General features: G+C 44.2%; 1 protein-coding gene across 3 annotated transcripts; it reads right to left on the bottom strand.

The window, feature by feature from the left end:
* Window positions 1-7,174: 7,174 nt before the first annotated feature.
* Gjb1 (gap junction protein beta 1) lies at window positions 7,175-15,626 on the bottom strand. 3 transcript variants are annotated; one of them, XM_026412621.2, is made up of 2 exons: window positions 15,582-15,626; window positions 7,175-8,665 (listed from the first exon to the last, which is right to left on the bottom strand). In XM_026412621.2, the coding sequence occupies exon 2, from the start codon at window positions 8,647-8,649 to the stop codon at window positions 7,798-7,800; it is 852 nt and encodes a 283-aa protein (XP_026268406.1). In that variant the 5' UTR covers window positions 8,650-8,665; window positions 15,582-15,626; the 3' UTR covers window positions 7,175-7,797. The 3 variants fall into 3 exon arrangements, with proteins under 3 accessions (XP_026268406.1, XP_026268407.1, XP_026268408.1); XM_026412622.2 differs by lacking the exon at window positions 15,582-15,626 and adding an exon at window positions 13,289-13,460; XM_026412623.2 differs by lacking the exon at window positions 15,582-15,626 and adding an exon at window positions 8,998-9,076.
* Window positions 15,627-18,558: the final 2,932 nt, after the last annotated feature.

Genomic DNA, 18,558 nt, shown 5'->3' with positions numbered 1-18,558 from the left:
TATTTTAATGTGAATAAATTTTTGTTGAAGTTCATTCTCTCAGGTATCTGTATTTCAAGACATTTATATCAAATTGAGGAACTAAAGTCTTTGTCCCTTGAAAAAAAGCTTGAGAGGAAACAGAAAGGGGCTAGAGTTAGAAAACAAAGTGTATGCTCAGAACCCCTAAGCTTAGGTAGGGGCTCTGAATAAATGTGTCTAGGCTCCAGATGGTATTAACCCAGAGGAAGGACAATTTCTGGAACTTGCTTGGGGCAGAGATCCCCGGAGAGGCTCTCTCCCTCAGACTGCCCTTCCCTGTCTGAGCCCAGGCAGCTCTTTCTTTAACTTTGACATCTTTTAACCTTATGTGCATTTTGCTTTCCAGCAGATTAGTATATAGGAATATTTTCATATACTGAGCTCCCCACCCCCACTTCATCACCAACCCCATGAAATGTGTCCAAAAGCAGCATAGAGTGTTTATTATAGAAGATATAGCACAAATTTGGAATTAGGATAGGTCTAGGTTTTAATTCTAGCTCTGTAGTTTTAAACTGTGCAATCTTTGGATATATTATTTAAACTCTCTGAGCCCCCATTTCCTCAACTACAAGTATTAGGATAATAATAGCTACCTTGCCGGTACCAAGATTATGTATATCAGTGCTTAATTTAGCACCAAATCTGGCACATACAGGGTGCTCCATAAAAGTCTTCTTTCCTTTCATCCACCTAAGTCATTTCTTTTTCTTTTTCCCTTTTTAAATTTTTTTGAAATGACAAGTAATATTTGTACATATTTATGGTGTACAATGTGATAATTCAATACAAATACACACGTGTAATTCCAGTCAAATCATGGTAATTAGCATTTCCATCTCTTCAAACATTTATCATTTCTATATGTTAGAAAAAACTTTGGACTCTTGTTTTCTAGCTATTTTTTAAATATATAAGAAATTGTCGTAGAATAGAGTTACCCTGCTCTGCTATAGAGCATCAGAATTAATTTCTCCTATCTAACTGTATTTTGGAACCTGTTATCTAACTTCTAACCACCCTCTCATCCCTCCCTTTCCCTGTCTCTAGTGACCACTCTTCCACTCTCTTCAACCTAAGTAATTTCTAAGTCTAGTAATAAAGTTTCAGACTATATTATTATTAGGATACATTGTTTTCATTAAAATTACATTAAGAGGGGCTGGGTGTGGCTTAGTGGTAGAGTGCTTGCCTAGCACATGTGAAACACTGGGTTCAATCTTCAACACCACATAAAAATAAATAAATAAATAAATAAAGGCATTGTGTCCATCTACAACTAAAATATACATATGGCTGGGGATATGGCTTGGTGGTTAAGCACCCCTGGGTTTAATTCTTGGTACAAAAAAAATTACTTTAAGAATGAAGCCAGTTGTGGTGGCACATGCCAGTAATCCCAGTGGCTTGGGAGGCTGAGACAGGAGAATCACAAGTTCAGAGCCAGCCTCAGCAAAAGGGAGGCACTAAACAACTCAGTGAGACCTTGTCTTTAAATAAAATACAAAAATGGGGCTGGGGATGTGGCCCAGTGATTAAGTGCCCCTGAGTTCAATCCCCAGTACCAAAAAAAAAAGAAAGAAAAAAAAAAAAGAAAGCACAATGACTATCTGAGAAAGAGTTTAGCTCAGCATTTGAGAGGGTAAGTGACTAGCTGGAGGAATGGCCAAGATGGTGAAATGAGAATGTGGATATGAAAGAGCAAATATTCATTTGCTGGGCTGCCAGTGTAGCTAAGTGTTAGAGTGTTTACCTAGCACATGAAAGGCCTCAGGTTGAATCCCCAACACCACAAAAACTTTAAAAAATAAAATAAAAGCCAGAAGCACTGGCACATGCCTGTAATCCCAGAAATTTAGGGAGGCTGAGGCCATTCTGCCTCTGGTCTTTCTAATCCCAATCTACTCTCCACGTGGCTGTCAGAGTGCACTTCCAAACACACAAGTCTGAAAGTGTGATTCATCTCCTCATGTGATCATATTTTCAAGAACAGCTTCAACAATTTAGGGAGACCCTTTCTCAAAACTAAAAATAAAAAGGACTGGGGATGTAGCTCAGTAGTTAAGCACCTCTGGGTTTGATCCCCAGTACAAAAGAGAATAAAGAAAAAAAAAAAAGAAAACAGCATACACTTGTATAGAGCTTACTATATACCAGGTTCTGTTCTAAGGGCTTTATACATAATTAGAACATTTAATCCTCACTATAGCCATGTGACACAAGTACTATTATTTATTATTATCTCTGCTTTATAGATGAGGAAACTGAGGCATAGGGTGGTCAAGTTGCATGGCCAAAGTTATATATGTAAGAAGTAGACCATGCTCATATGTATTTATGTATGTGTGTGTGTGTGTGTGTGTGTGTGTGTGTATATATATATATATATATATATATATATAGTATGTGTGTGTGTGTGCACTTTACCAATGAGCTAAGCCCCCAACCCTTTTATTTATTTATTTTACAGCTTTTTAAAATTTTAAATACTTTTTAATTTTTTAAAATTCTGGGCTGGGGTTGTGGCTCAGTGGTAGAATGCTCACCTAGCATGCAGAAGGTACTGGGTTTGATCCTCGGCACCACATAAATGTAAAATGAAGATATTGTGTCCACCTAAAACTAAGAAACATTTTAAAAATTTTATTTATTCTAATTTATTCATTTTAAATTTTCATTTGCAGATGAACATAATACCTTTATTTTATTTATTTATATGTGGTACTAAGGATCGAACCCAGTGCCTCACACATGCTAGGCAAGTGCTCTACCACAGAGCCACAACCCCAGCCTCTTATTTATTTATTTTTGAGACAGGACCTCACTAAGTTGCTGAGGGTGGTCCCAAACTTGTGATCCTCCTGCCTTAGACTCCCAAGTTGATAGGATTACAGGTATATGCAGCTCTGCCTGGCATAGACCATGCTCTTTTTTTTTTTTTAGACCATTTTCTTAATAACTAAACTACATTGAATTTGCATAGGGTTTCAATTGAAATGTAGAACAGTTGGTCAATTTTCCTTTCTGCTTGTAGTCTGCTGTCAAATCATTCTGCTTTTCTTCCGTAGTTCACCCTCAACTTTAATGCATGTGTTTGTACAAATGTCTGCCCTGACCTGAAACTCCTCAATATCTTCAATCTAAGTCTATAATCACAAGTATAGAATGTCTTTCCTAGATAGTAGGGGCCTAACTTTTAAGTCAGAAGCATCCCTACACATGATACTCGAGTTCAAACACCTGAACAAACTTCTGTGTACTTGTTTGAGACCCATCATTTATTGGTTCCAACCTCCTTTGCTATTGAAGGCACCAGCTTCACCTCTTACTACCATCCCCTGCCATCCCATGCTTTCTTTTCTCTAGTCAATACACTCTTTTCTTTCAAGACTCTGAGCCTTTGCATGTGTCTATACCCTCTTCTTGGCTACCATTAATAATGCAGGCTATGAAGCCCATGATATGTGTTAAGCATATGCAAGTTATTACCACACAGTATGATAAGCACTCTCTTAGACATACACTGCCATGATGTACTGTGAGAATTCAGAGTGGAGGGGAAGACTTGTTCTGGGGGATTTGGTCAGAACATGAGGGTGGAGAGAAGAGAGTTAGAAGCTTCACAGAGGATATGACATTTGAGCTGAATGTTGACTGATTAGGTTTTTGCTAGTCAAGGGAGAGGAAGGAAAGAAACCTCCAAATAATCTTTGGCTCCTCCCTCCCCACCACACCCAGTTACCACATGCTCTTGTATATTCTCCATCCAAAATGGCTGTTCCAGCTGTTTCTTATTATTCCTCTGCCACTGTCCTAGTCCCATAGGACTCACTTGGGCTATCACAGCAGCTCCTTAACTGGCCCTTCTGCCTCTGGTCTTCCTAATCCCCAATCTAATTCTCCATGTGGCTGTCAGAGTGCACTTCCAAATGCACAAGTCTGAAAGTGTGATTCCTCTCCTCAACATGCTTAATGTTTTCCCACTACCTATGGAAAGACTTTACCCTTTGTAGTGACACACAAAGTGCATCACAATCTGCTCACAGTTTTTTTCCCCTCCAGCCATTCCATTCTATATAGCTTCCACAGCAGATTATTTGTCTAACTCTGAAGACTTACCACACCCTATAAGATGTCTGTGTATTTTCTGCCTGTTTTATTTTCCTTCCCTGGAATATCTCCATCCTTTCTCCACCTGTCCCTGTAGGTTTGGCCTGGCCTCATCTGGGAATTGAAGGGAACCTGGCTTGGTAGAATTGTAGAGTTCCTTTTCTATCACAGGTCGGGTCTGGCATTTTAGTATTGTGGAATCAGTAAAAGGAGTGAGCATTCCTCTCTATCCCCCACTGTGTACAACCAAGCTATCTGATTGAGCATCTGAACCAGTTTGTGGTTGCCATGCCAATTCTCTATGGATACTGCAGCTTGCTCTGAAATCTCAACTCAGCTGGGGCCTTGACTACTCTCCTAGTTCAGCCAGCCTCTTCATCCACAAGCTGACTCTCTTTTCTCCCTGCTCCTGATGTTTTTACACAAACACCTCTAAATGGCTGTAGATGTTCCTAAAAGCACCACAACCATGAGAGACTGCAAGAACCTCTTGTTCTTAGGGCTTTTCGGTTCCCAGATCAGACCCCTTGAATATTGACCCTTCGATGTGTCCTGTTCAAGTTTGCAACATCTCTTGGACTTTGATGTTTGGACTTCTATCTGCTTCCTAACAGAGCCAATCCTATTATTGCCAAGTTCTTTGCACTAGTTTTAGCCTAGTTGAACCAGCCTTGCTCTTTTCTGGCTCATAGAGAGTTCTAGTTATGCCTCAAGGCCATGGTCTTAGTGCTTATAAAAGTATCTTACCTTACTTTACAGTTATAACCAGCTTTGAAATACATCTTGTTTGATTCTCACAAAAAACTCTGTTGCTGTTATTATTAATGCTATGTTGCAGATGAAGAAACTGAGCCCTGGATCAAGTGAGTATAATGTGTCTGAGGGGATAGAGCTTATCAATGGAAAGCCAGGTCTCCTAATTCCAATGCCTTCTTCCCCACCCTAGCCCCACTTGTTTTCAGCGTCTCTTCCTTATACTCTTGTGACAGGTCAGTCCATGGCTGAGCATGGGGGCACATGCTGGTAATTCCAGCTATCTGGGAGGCTGAAGCAGGAGGATCACAAGTTTGAGCTCAGCCTGGGAAACTTAGTGAGAGTGTGTCTCAAAATGAAAAATAAAATAAAAGGTTTCAGATGTGGCTCAGTGGTAGAGCACTTCTGGATTCAATCCCTGGCAACCCTTCCCCCAACCTCACCAAAAAAATAGTCAGTCCTGGGTCCGCCTGCCCTTCACCCCTATTTCCAAGAAACCTTGCATTCAGACATTCCCTAAGGAATGCTGCTCCCACCTGGTGCAGAGGATACAAGAATCACATGTTCTCCCTCAGGCTGTTAACAACCAACCCAATAGCTTTATTGTCCCACCACTGCCCCCTGGAGAGGAAAGCCTGATCTGGAATTGGAACCTTTTTCCTAAGGGAGTTGATAGAATCTTTTGAAGACAAGGTAGATTTCTGAGGTGATAAGGGGTTTCACATTTCTCATTGTCAGGAGGGCCCGAGGTTCCCTCTTGGACCAGGATGGGATTTTAAAGAGAAAATCATTCTCTTGATAGCCTTTTTGGGCAGAGAGGAAATGCTCTGTGTTTGCTGAGTTGCATTGTGAATGAAGATGTCTTTCCATAAGAAAAGAAATCTCTGTCACCATGAGTGGGGACCTCTCTTCTGACAGGGTGCAATGTCAATTCCTAAGGAGAAATGAAATTTCTTGCAGGCAAGAAGTGTTTTTCTTTTAAGAGAGGAGAAGCTCTCTCTCAGGGGTTGCTAAGTGTGGTGGGAAAAAAATACTTACACTCTCTTTTCTAAATGAGAAATCTCCTCCAAGGAGTAAACCTTCCATGCTTTCTTTCTGAAGGGGAAGAATTATTTTGAGAGGGAGAACAATTCTGATGAGATCACCCTGACTTTTCTCTACTTTTCTGATATACTTCCCACGTGGAGTCCACATATTCAGAGAGGGAGTGGCAAATACTTGCTCTAGCAAGGAGGTAGCAAAACTGAGGAGTGAAACTTGCTGTGGGGGAAATTTTACTCTGAGGGTCCGCTTGTGAAGACAGTGATTCTGAGATGGAGAAAGCACTGTGAGACTGGGGAAGTCTTTTAGGAACCCCAGAAGCACAGAGTGTCGAAGAGAGCTTAGAGATGTGCTAGGATAAAACTTGTTTGCTCACAAAGAAACAGGCTTGGGGAAGGGAATGTTTTGCTAGTAAGTGACATGAGGAGAACTTGAACCTGACTTTGTTGAGTCCCAGGCTGGGGCTTTTCCTATGCAGCTGACAGGGGGAGGGGTGATGCTTGTGAGGAGACTGCCTCTATGGTATGTGTGAACTATGGTGGAGGCATCTCTGGGATAGCAGAGGGGTGGTCAATTCAGAAATCAGTTGGGAGAAGGAAACTGAGGAGGAGGATGAAATTAAGGGTTATATCCAGAGGAAAGGGGCCAGAGTCATTGTATACCTGATCAGCAGATTGTGGGGCACTGGTTTGCAAGGAATGCTAAATTTATAGGGAGTAAGGGAACAGCTTTCCCAGGAGTGTGGGGGAAGGGACCTCGGCAAGATACCCAGGGACTGCGTGCCTCTGTTTCAGACTGTCTCTGTCTCTGTGCCTTTCGGTCTCATTCACTCAATTTCTCTATCATTTCCTGTGTCTCCAGAGGGAAGTGTCATTTTAATTTTTTAAAATCACAGGAAAGAGGTATGTGAATTAGACCCCAATAAAGTTGTTAAAAATGAAAACAACAACCACCAAGAAAACAAAAAGAAAGGAAGGAAGGAAGGAAAGAAGGAAGAAAGAAAAACCAACAAGAACAACAAAAAGCAGGAAAGAATGGCTCAGGATCTGGCTTTGCTGGGGCCAGGAGCACGGTGGTAGTTCCTCATTTACAGCTTCAAATCACTCTTTCTTTTGACCTTTCCTTTCTTGATCAGCAAAAAGCCAGCCAAGGCCAGCTCATCCAGGGGGAGGTCAGAGGTTATGGAAGAAAGAACTTCAACAAACACACAACCACTTCTTCATTTACTGTAAAATCCTGTTTAATGTGTAACATTTCAGGCAGAGAGAGGCCTTGGGGACTAGAGACACAGGCGGCCCTGACTGACTCCCACTGCAACTTATCTGCCTGCTTCTCCCTTCCTAACTCCATTACCCCCAGACATGTCTTCTTTTTGTGGCCAGCTGGCAAGCACTGTTCCTCCTTTTCCTCCTTTTCTCGTGCTTGCTACCCTCCCTTCTCCACCCACATATCCACAGCACCCCTCCTCCACTCTGCTTGCCCACATCCCTCCCCATTGATGTGACTCCATAAATAGGGGATCTGACAGCACAGGGTTAAGATTAGTTTCAGAATTGGAGATACTGTCAGAGCATCCCATCTCTTGTCCCCAGTGATCCCAGGAAGAGAGAGAGGGAAGAGGGGAAAGGTACAGGCAACAAGAGCTACCCACACCCCTGGTAACCTTGAGCACTGGCATAGTGGTGGCCTCATTCTCCCCACTCCTCCAGCTCTCCAGACAGAAGGCCCTGGGAGGAAGGGCAGTAGGGAGGGAAGGAAGGTTTGGATGGAGTAATCCCTAGCAGGCAGAGGCCTGTGCACTGGCAGGGGAGAAGGAGGAGCAGGCCCGGGGAAGGATGGGGAACAGGATGGGAGGTTGCCTGGTATGTGGCATCAGCAGGCCGAGCAGCGGTCACTCTTCTCAGCTAGCCCGGCCCCAGTGCCAGGGCTGCGGCGCAGTATGTCTTTCAGAGAGCCATCCTGCTCGCTCAGCAGCTTGTTGATCTCATTCTGCTTATATTCAGGTGAGAGGCGGTGGCCAAAACCTGAGCCCTTACGGGAAGGTGGATTGGAGCGGCGCTGGGCTCGGCGGGCACAGGCCCGGATGATGAGGTACACCACCTCCGCCACGTTGAGGATGATGCAGATGCCAGAGGCAGCTAGCATGAAGACAGTGAAGACGGTTTTCTCAGTGGGGCGGGACACGAAGCAGTCCACTGTGTTGGGGCAAGGGTAGGCCTCACACTTGACCAGCCGCACCATGGCATAGCCGGGGTAGAGCAGATAGAATACATACATAAAGACGGCCTCAAACAGCAGCCGGAACACCACACTGATGACATAGGTCCACCACAGTGTCCCTGAGATGTGAACCTTGTGCCTCTTCACCTCTTCCAGATGTAGGGGGTCCCCGTGGCCCTCAAGTCGCAACATTTTCTTCTCTATGTGCTGCTGATGAGCCACGTGCATGGCCACAAGGAGAGCTGGGGTGGAAACTAAGATGAGCTGCAGGGACCACAGACGCACGTGGGAAATGGGGAAAAAGTGGTCGTAGCAGACGCTGTTGCAGCCAGGCTGAAGGGTGTTGCAGATGAAGGAAGACTTCTCATCACCCCACACACTCTCTGCAGCTACCACCAGCACCATGATTCTGAAGATGAAGATGACCGACAGCCATACTCGGCCAATGGCAGTGGAATGCCGGTTCACACCACTGAGCAACGTGTACAAACCTGTCCAGTTCATCCTGCCTCATTCACACCTGCAAGACATGAGGTGTGAGTGAAACAAACTGTCAGAAAACTGGGGCAGGAAACTGGGCGACCACCCCCACCTCTTCCAAGAGCCAGTGGCAGGAAAGACTTTCACAGCTTTCCGCTTCACCTCATCTCCCATGCCAGCATCTCCTCCTCACTCACTTGACTTGACTTCCCTAAGCCCCATCCCCCCCTCTTCACATTTATCCAACATTCTTTCATCTCTAGTCCCTTTCTTCATCAGGCCCATTTTGTTCTGCTATCAGCCATCCCCTCTGGCTCCCCAGCCCCCGGCTCCTTAACTCCCAACCTGGGGCAAAACCAACAAAGCCATTACCTTGGGGAGCGCCTATCCCTGAGGCCACCCAGACAGGTCCCCTATGGTCTCATATCTGTGTAGGGGGAGTGGTCCCTGGGTCCGCGCCTGCGTCCCAATTCATCACTGCCCGGTGCTGGGGAGTCATATGCTGCTTTATACCCAGTGTCTGCACAATGGGACCTTTGTGGGGCTCTGAACAACGCCCTTTAGAATTCAGATCAAACGTTCTGACTTCCGCCCACCCTACACACAGAGCACTTGTGTCCCAGCGCCGGACACCCAGCCTGCACCCACCTGTTCTGTGCCCGCCCGGTCCATCGCCGCACCCGCCCCATGGCCCCACCAGAAGAATGGCCATGGTGGGGAGATGGAACACAGACAGGTGCATGTACAAGGTGATCCCAGGGGACCAAGGTGCTCTGGGCCCTCCCCCATGGTCTATCAGAAACATAGGGTCAACAGGATTTTTCCTAGGCTTAGATCCCCTGCAGGGTATGGGTGAGCTAGAAGGAAGTAAAGGGAGGAGTCTATCTTGTCCGGAACTGTGCTAAGCATTTTCTCACATGTTCTTTCTTTCGAACCATTTAGCAAGCCTGTTAACCCATTTTCCTGATGAGGAAGCTAAAACTCAGTTAAATAACTCACTCAAGTTCAGACACCTAAGAAGTGGGAGGGTATGATGAAACAAAAGTGTCTGAAAGCAGAGGTGTATATTTTTCCACAATAGACTCCTAATGCTTTTGCAGATGGTCCAAAAAAAAAAAAAAAAAAAAAAAGCTAGCCATTTAAAAGAAGAAAAGTAGGGCTTGTTAGTGTATGCCTGTAATCCTAGACACTAGGGAGGCCGAGGTAGGAAAACTACAAGTTCAAGGCCAGCCTCAGCAACTAAGTGAGACCCTAAGAAACTTAGTAAGACCTTGTCTCAGAATTTAAAAAATATATATATTTTAAAAAGGGCTTGAATGTGGCTCAGTGGTTAAGCACCCCTGGATTCAATCCTTGGTACAAAAAAAGAAAAAGAAGAGGAAAAGAAAGCAACATCTAATGTCACCTGGGGTAAAAAAAAAAGGCACCCCAAAACAAAAAAACAAACAAAACCACGGAAGCTTTCCACCTGTAAGCACATTCCAACTCAAGTATCATGGAGCAAACTTCACTATCCCTCCTCCTATCCCTCCTTGAGTTATGGAAAAGGGAATCCCTAGAGGAGCTGGGCAGGTGGGCACATGGCAAGGACAGCCAGGAAAAGAAAGCAAAAGGTCTCCAAGCAAACAGCAAGCTAGGAGATGGAATAGGCAAGATTCAGAGCTTTAGATTTGAATCTTAGGTCTTCTCCTAATATGACCTTGAGCTAGCTACTGAATGTATCAGAGCTTGCTTGCTCATCTATTAATGGGGTTAATATCCAGGGTGACAGCAAGGCTCAATGAAATGACCCACAAAGTTCTTAGTCCAGGTCAGGTTTCACAGTTGGTGATCTCATGGGTTCCTCAGGAAGAGAAAACAATGTCGTCTAGGGGGGCTAATTGGTCTGCCAAACCAAGATTTCTCCTTTTCCTCCCAGATGTTGTTGTTGACTTACAGACAGCTCCAGCTCCGTTGCTGCCCTGCCCCCAAAGTCAAGTGTGAATTGTAACCTCCCTTTCAGGATCTTGCCAGTTGCTCTGGAGAGGAAATTCTCCTCCATCCCTTAGGCAGGCAAAGAAGGCCTCTCCCCACCTCCCACTGCTTCTGCCATTATGTTGCAAAGAGATTGTGCTAGAAGCAGGGGAATGAATGTGAGGAATATTTGCAGGCCTAGACCAGAGGAAATGCAGGGCATTTCCTGCCTCTAATGCAGGCTCCACAGCAGGAATAGCGGCGGTGGAAGAAGCCCTCTATTCACTTCTGGGTGGTCCTCTCTGTCATAGAGGGAAAGGGCAGGGTAACAGCAACTGGAAAAGTTGAGGAATGGGATCTATGAAACTGGGGGAAGAAGGCACAGTCCACAGGACATATGGTCTTTCTCTAAACAACAAAGTTTCTTCATTAAGCTGAAAAAATAAAGCCTTGGTGAATTTGTGCTCAGTGCCTAAACCAGTTTGGGGATGCATGGGCAAGGGTGTCCTTTCTCCCAAGTCTGGGATTCTGGAGGCAAAGCTGCTGCAGAAGTTACCTCAGTTAGCTTAAAAAAAAAATGCTTCAGGCAGTGAGATTTATTCGATTTTTGAGGGGGTGGGCAGTTGAACCCAGAGGCTCTCTACCACTAATATACACCCTCAGGGCTGGGGATGTGGCTCAAGCGGTTTGCATGCGCCCCGGTTTGATCCTCAGCACCACATACAAACAGAGATGTTGTGTCTGCCAAAAAAAACTAAAAAATAAAAATAAATATTAAAAAATTCTCACTCTCTTTTTTTAAAAAAATACATCCTCAGCCCTTTTTATTTTTTGAGACAGGGTCTTGCTAAGCTGTCCAGGCTATTCTCCAATTGCTATCCTCCTGCCTTATCTCCCGAATTGCTGGAATTACAGATGTGTGGCCTATATGGATTCTTTTTTTTTTTTCTTTACTTTCTTTTCCTTTTTCTTTCTTTCTTCTTCTTCTTCTTCTTCTTCTTCTTCTTCTTCTTCTTCTTCTTCTTCTTCTTCTTCTTCTCCTTCTCCTTCTCCTTCTTCTTCTTCTTTTTTTTAGTACAGGGGATTGAACCTAGGAGTACTTTGCTACTGAGCCACATCCCCAGTCCTTTTTATTTTGAAACAGTTTCACTAAATTGCTTAGGGCTTCACTAAATTGCTGAGTGCTGAGGCTGTATTTGAACTTGGGATCCTGCTGCCTCAGCCTCCGGAGCTGCTGGAATTACAGGTGTTTGTCACCACACCCAGCTTTTTTTTTTTTTAACATATGGATTCTTTTTTAAAATTCTTTTTAAAAATATTTATTTTTCAGTTTTCGGTGGGCACAACATCTTTATTTTATTTTATGTGGTGCTGAGGATCGAACCCAGTGCTCCGCATATGCCAGGCGAGCATGCTACCACTTGAGCCACATCCCCAGCCCTTTTAATTCTTTTTTTTTTTTTTTAGTTGTAGGTGAACACGATAACTCTATTTTATTTATTTACTTATTTTTATGTGGTGCTGAGGATTGAAAACGTATGGATTCTTAATACAGGTGGTGAAGGAGAATTGTTAAGAATAACCATTTACTGAGCACCTGTTGTATGCCAGGACCATGCACTATACTCTTTTATGTAATTCTCAGAACAACACCCTAAGGTAGGATATTGCTTTTATCCTCTGTCACAGAGGAAGAAACTGAGGCAAAGAAAAGTGAAGGGTCTTGCCTAGAGGTCATGCAGTCAGCAAGTGACAGAGCTGGGATTTGAGCCAGGTCAAAATGACTCCAAACCCATATTCTTTTCCATAAACTCCACTGACTTGGATAGATTTACAACTTTCTTTTCATGGAGGTGTGTGTGTGTGTGTGTGTGTGTGTGTGTCTATTTTTTTTTTTTTTTTGGTACTGGGAATTGTACCCAGGGCCACTCTTACAATGGAGCTATACTTTTAGACCTTTTGCTTTTTATTTTTATTTTTTTAAAACAATTTTTAGTTGTCAGTGGACCTTTATTTTATTTTATATGTGGTGCTGAGAAGCGAACCCAGTGCCTCATATATGCTAGGCAAGTGCTGTACCACTGAGCTGCAACCCCAACCCTTACTTTTTATTTTGAGACAGGGTCTCTCTAAGTTGTCTAGGCTGGTCTCAAACTTACAGTACTTCTGCCTCAGTCTCCCCAATAGAGGTCTGTGGGTACTTTTCCCCCAGTACTGAAGAGTGAACCCAGAGCACTCTATCACTAAGCTACTTCCCCAGCCCTTTTTTATTTTGAGACAGGGTCTTGCTAAATTGCTAAGGCAAACCTCAAACATGTAATCCTCCTGCGAAGCCTTTCAAGTAGCTGGGATTATAAGCATGCGCCTCTGTGCCTGGTACCATGGGTATTAATTTTTAAGTTTTTTTTTTTTTTTTTGTATTGAGGCTTGAACCCAGGACCTTTTGTATGCTAGGCAGGTGCTCTATTACTGAGCTACATCCCCAGCTCTCCATGTATATATATATATATATATATATATATATATATATATATATATATATATATATATATATTTTAAGGAACAGGGGTATTCAAAACTGGCCTGTCTTTTCATTCCCCTTTTACTTCTTCTCTCCTTTCCTATCAATTGACACCACTTTTTTTTTTTCTCCTTTCTTCTTGGAATTTCCCATTGCCTCCCAATTTTGGTATATTTTTCTCTTGCTTACCTTTCCTGGGCTGTTTTCTCCAACTCCAAAGTGAATCTTAGCTGTTCTCGTCTCTCTGCCCCTCAAAGGTGCCCCACAGACATCCTGGCCACCCTTGAGTCTTTAGGTTCTTGTAGTTTTCTGCCTCTTATCGTCCTAAACTCTCTGTGACATAGCCAGTAACTCCCTTCAGGGCCCCTAAGAACCCTTGTGTGGGCACTGGGATTTCAATTTTTGCTTTCCCAGTTGGAAAGTGAACTGATCTCTATGTCAACATCAATACTCAAGGGTTGCATTTAAAAAACATCTAGGGGAGTGACCTGATTTTGAAATCCAAACTGTTTTCCCAACTTTGGGTTAAAGTCCAGGTATTGATATGCTCTGCTCCAGGCGTGTTTTGCTCCCATGTTTAATTAAGTAAGAAGGGCTTTGGGGGCCTTGTCAGGCTTCAGGTTTGCCCCAGAACTCAGGAACAGCCCCAAATCAGGAGATTGTGCTTAGTCCTTACAACAAGCCTGTAATATTATCCTCATTTTTCAGACCAGGAAGTTGACACTCAGAGTAACTTGCCTCAATGGCAATTGCACTGCTGCCAAGTGGTAGAATCAAGTTCCAAAATTTATTTTTCTTTGACCTCATAGCCTTTGTACATAGCACTGCTATTAGTGACTTCTCTTTTAGGGAGTTTGGATTCTAACTACAACCAGGCTTACATCTCAAAAAATTCTACTCCTTCCTATGCATTCTGGCATGTGCACACATGTGCACACACATGCACACAACACATTCATTAAGTCTGTGTCTGTTTCTTGGCCCCCACCTCTTTCTTCCAACTACAGGGAAATGATTGTGATTTGGGGGGTTGGGGAAGAGGAGTTGAGCTGGGCTGGATGGGCTTACATTCATTCTCAGAATCCATGCTCCCTCCCCCATTTTACAGGCAGCCTGTGGTCACAAGGGGACATGGGACTTGCCTTGAGATTTCTCTCTGAATTTCTGGCTGCCTTCATTAGTTTGACAGGGTTAAGGCCAAACTCCTCCAGCTCTTTCTCTTTCCATGCTTATCTTCCTTGCCTCCACCCTGTGGTTCTACAGAATTTTAGTCATGGGACATAGCTTTCCACCGTGCCATACAATATGCTGTGGCCAGTCTTGGTCACATCCAGTCTGATTCATTACATTTTTCCCTTTCCCTTTCCCTGGTGTGGTCTTTTTATAAAACTACTAATGTCAACTCCTTTATCACTGTTTGAACTATCCCCAATTACTCCTTCATCACCCCCCCACTTCCTGTTGCTCTCTATTTGAGCTTATTATAACAGCCATCATTTATGGAATACCTACTGTGTGTTAGAAACTGTATGATCATGAACTCTCATTCTTACAACAACCCTGTGAGCCATGAGCTGTTGTCTTCAATCCACAGATGAGGTAAAGGCAACTCAAAGAAGTGAAATAACTTATCACACAGCTGGTAAACAAGAGCTGGAACTCATTGGAAATCCTATTAGCCCCTCACCCAAGCCTGGGTCCTTTCCATATTGCTATGCTACATCCTCATCTACACTTCAGTCCACTAAAACTTCTCTTGTCTAAATTCTCCTCTCTCCATCTCATTTTTTAAGCCCATGCATTCGGCTGTGCCATTCCCAACAGCTGGAACAACTTTTAAACAGTTAGAGAGCCATCCCTCCTTTTGATCCCCAAACCATCAGTTACCCCAGGCTCAGCTTGAGTCTGCCTGCCTCCCTTAAGAAAATGGAAACACATGCTCTCAAATCCTCAGCCCCTTTGACTGGCCCTCTGTGGCCCACTCAGTACATTTATTCATCCACCTTCACCCCTGTGTTGGGAGCATGCCTGGTTTGCCTGGTATTCTGGGAAGGAAAACAGCATCTGGCATTGCCCAATTGTCCCACTGAACCCTGTCCCTGCGTGGGAGAAAATGTCACAGAGGAACAAACTTGGCTACCTTGTGTCACTCGAGTCTGTCTTTCTGGGAATCTGACCCTATGGGGGTGAGAAGAATATTTGTCTGAGAAAAAAAAAAGGGTGAGAGGAAAAGCAACTTTGAGCCTTGAAAGAGGATAAGAGTTGGAAGCTGCAGAGAGAAGCTAAGCAAGCCTGGCACCTGGCAGGAGGAACCTCAGCTCAGCTCAGCTCAGAGGAAAGCACAGAAGGGACCTAAGTGGCTGAGTGCTGAGGTCCAGAGAAGGCAAGATCCAGGTGTCTCCCCAGCCCCACTTCTGCCCCCACAGCTGCCACACCAGCCCTCAGTCCCAGGACCACCTCCCTCAGTCCCCAGCCTGCTCACCTCCCCGACACTGCCACACCTGGCTGCTGCCGCCCTTTCTCAGGGAATGTCTGCAGGTGTGTCTGCCCTATACCACTAGGCACTGTCAGCCCAGCCCAGGGGGAGGGACAATGAGCCCAGGGCCAGAGCCAGAAATGGCCCATGGCCCAAGAGGAACCAGAAAAACATTAACCAGCCTCACCTCCTCCCACACACAATCATTAAACAAGATTGATTCCCTGAGTTCCCAATGGGTTTGGAGTGATAGATCATATTGCTTGGAGTTATTGCCCTATCCCACAGGGAGGGAGGCATCATTATCAGTCATGTGCCCAGGCCTGGCCTGTCTGGGAGACTGAGCTGGACCTGGGTTCCTCAACATCCCTTAGCCTTTTCCCACCTCCAGGCCTTAGGTAGATTCACCCATTGTGTGAGCAAGTTGCCAAGTTCCTATGCTGGGTATCATCCCTTCCACTTGCCAGCCTCTAAAACTAAATGACAATGGGAGGAAAAAGACATGAGTGATGGCAACTAAGGTCAAGGTGGGGGATAGCAGTGCTTCCCACCCATATCACATTATCAGGGTGCTTCTGACTACCTGCCTATTGTCCATGTACTGAGTGGCTGAGGACAGACCAAAGTATTTGTAATCACATCCCAGAACCCTAAAACCTCCTCAGAAATTGTCTTCTACTCTTAGGGCCAAAGCAGTTGAACTGCAAATTATCATGTGCAAGCAACAAATCTTGGCAATCATTTAGGTAAACAGAGAATGTCAACCCTTAACTGAGGGATCAGTCTTTTTTCAAGGTCTCACCATGGAGGGCTTTCCTGAAGACCCTACTAATCCTGTGACCTGAATGGCAGTGAAGAAATAAGCGAAGTCAGGGGCTGGGGTTGTGGCTCAGCAGTAGAGCGCTTGCCTAGCAAGTGCAGGGCCCTGAGTTCGATCCTCAGCACCACATAAAAATAAATAAATAAAGGTATTGTGTCCAACTACAACTAAAAAATAAATATTAAAAAAAATAAAGGGCTGGGGATGTGGCTCATGAGGTAGCGCGCTCGCCTGGCATGCGCAGGGCACTGGGTTCGATCCTCAGCACCACATACAAATAAAATAAAGATGTTGTGTCCACTGAAAACTAAAAAATAAATATTAAAAAATTAAATAAATAAATAAGCAAAGTCAGCAGAAACTGGTCCCTTACCTTCTGCTCTTCACCTCAGCTTCAGTTCCCTTGCTAGACAGAAAGCCAGGGCCTAAACTTTCCTTGGTTGAACACCAATCAATAAGTCTTTACTGGACATCTAATGGGATCCCAGCATATGGCCACATGCAGGGGACAAGAAGCAGAGAAGGGGAACATACACCAACCATTCTTAAGGAATTCATTGGGTTGGGGATGCAGCTCAGTGGTAGAGCCTTTGTCTAGAATGTTTGAGGCTTTGGATTCAATCCCCAGCACTGCAAAAGGAAAAAAAGGGGGGGGCATTTATCAATTTCCTAAGGAGACAAGACCCAAGACCCAAGAAATTGCTGTGTTTAATTACGTGACTGTCCATGGAACTTAAAGAAGGAGAAGGTGAAAAAATTGATAGTCAGGTAAGACTTCCTAGAGAGGAGGTAAGGTTTGAGTAGAGTAAAGGATGGATAACAGATGGAAAGGCAAAAGGTGGGACTAGCATTCAATGGAGGAGGCACAGTATGAGTAAAAGAATTGGAGTGAGTAAGGCATGCTTAGGGATAGAAAGGAGGCACTCCATTGAGTGGCTGTGGAAGAAACCATTGGTCATCAACAGAGCTCAGAGCATGGAAGACCTTTAAAGTTAGATAGGATTTGGTAAAATTGATATAAGGCAAAACTGAGCCAGACCCCAGTGTGTGTATGGCAGGGGTGACAAAGCTGAATGCCATTCTTTAGTAATTGATGATTCCTGTTGAGCACAAGTTGGAGTGAATAAAGAGGACTAGCATTTCTTGAGTATTTAATGCATCATAGGCAAGGTTCAAAGTGCTTTGCAAGTACTACTTTGAGCCTCAAAATAACCCTATGAAGTAGGCAGTATTAATATTACCACATTGTGGAGGAATTAAGGCACACAGAGGTTAACTGACATAACTTAGGTCACCTGGCTAGTAAGTAACAAAACTAGATCTGAACCTAGACAGTCTGGCTCTAGAACATCTTTATCACTACATCACAGCTGATAAGCTCTCCATTGAGAATTTGTGTATGGAGTGGTCCCTGGCTGGGTTTGGTGGTGCACACCTGTAACCCCTGCAACTCAGGAGGCTGAAGTAGGAAGATTGAAAGTTTGAGGTCAGTCTCAGCAACTTAGTGAGACTCTGTCTCAAAAATAAAAAGGACTGGGAATGTAGCTTAGCTCAGTGGTAGAACAATGTAGTTTCAATCCCCAATACTGGAAAAAAAAAAGTGATCCCTGACTCCTGACTTCAGAAGTTTCTGAGTTAATAGGAGAGATGAAACATGCACCTGAGTCACTACAAGGGAGTAGTTCATCAGTGCTATTTGCAGATATGATATGCTAGAAGGAGTTCAGAGATAGGAGAAAAGGGTAAGTTTCATGGAACAGGCAGGATTGGACTTGGATAATAAAGGATATGGAGGGGGCCCAACATTCCAGGTGACAGGAAACTGTGAGATGTGTTTAGGGCATGGTGGGCAGACCTGTTTGACCAGAAGAGAGAGCTCCTATAGCAGAACTCCTGGGAAGGAAAGTCCAGGTCAATATTAGTATGTACTCATTGTTCCTGGGAGTTCTGGCAGGGTTTCTTTGAGGTGCTTGTAGTTCTAGGCCACAGGAAGTCTCTTTGAGTAGTTTGTAGCTGTACAAAAGATACTGTTACTAGAATCGACTTGTCCTTGGCCTGTTTACTGCTACTTGAGCACATCTTCTGGCTGGGTGCTGCTGCTGCTAGAGAGGTAAAGCAGGGAGAGAGAAGGGAGGGGAGAGGAGGGAGACAAGGGAAGGAAAA

Source organism: Urocitellus parryii, chromosome X (genome assembly GCF_045843805.1).
Source record: "Urocitellus parryii isolate mUroPar1 chromosome X, mUroPar1.hap1, whole genome shotgun sequence".
NCBI lineage: Eukaryota > Metazoa > Chordata > Mammalia > Rodentia > Sciuridae > Urocitellus > Urocitellus parryii.
This window is presented reverse-complemented; position numbering and strand designations above follow the sequence as displayed.

Coding starts and splice junctions, on each gene's coding strand:
- Gjb1 (XM_026412621.2), bottom strand. CDS start 8,649: ATGAACTGGACAGGTTTGTACACGTTGCTCAGTGGTGTGAACCGGCAT.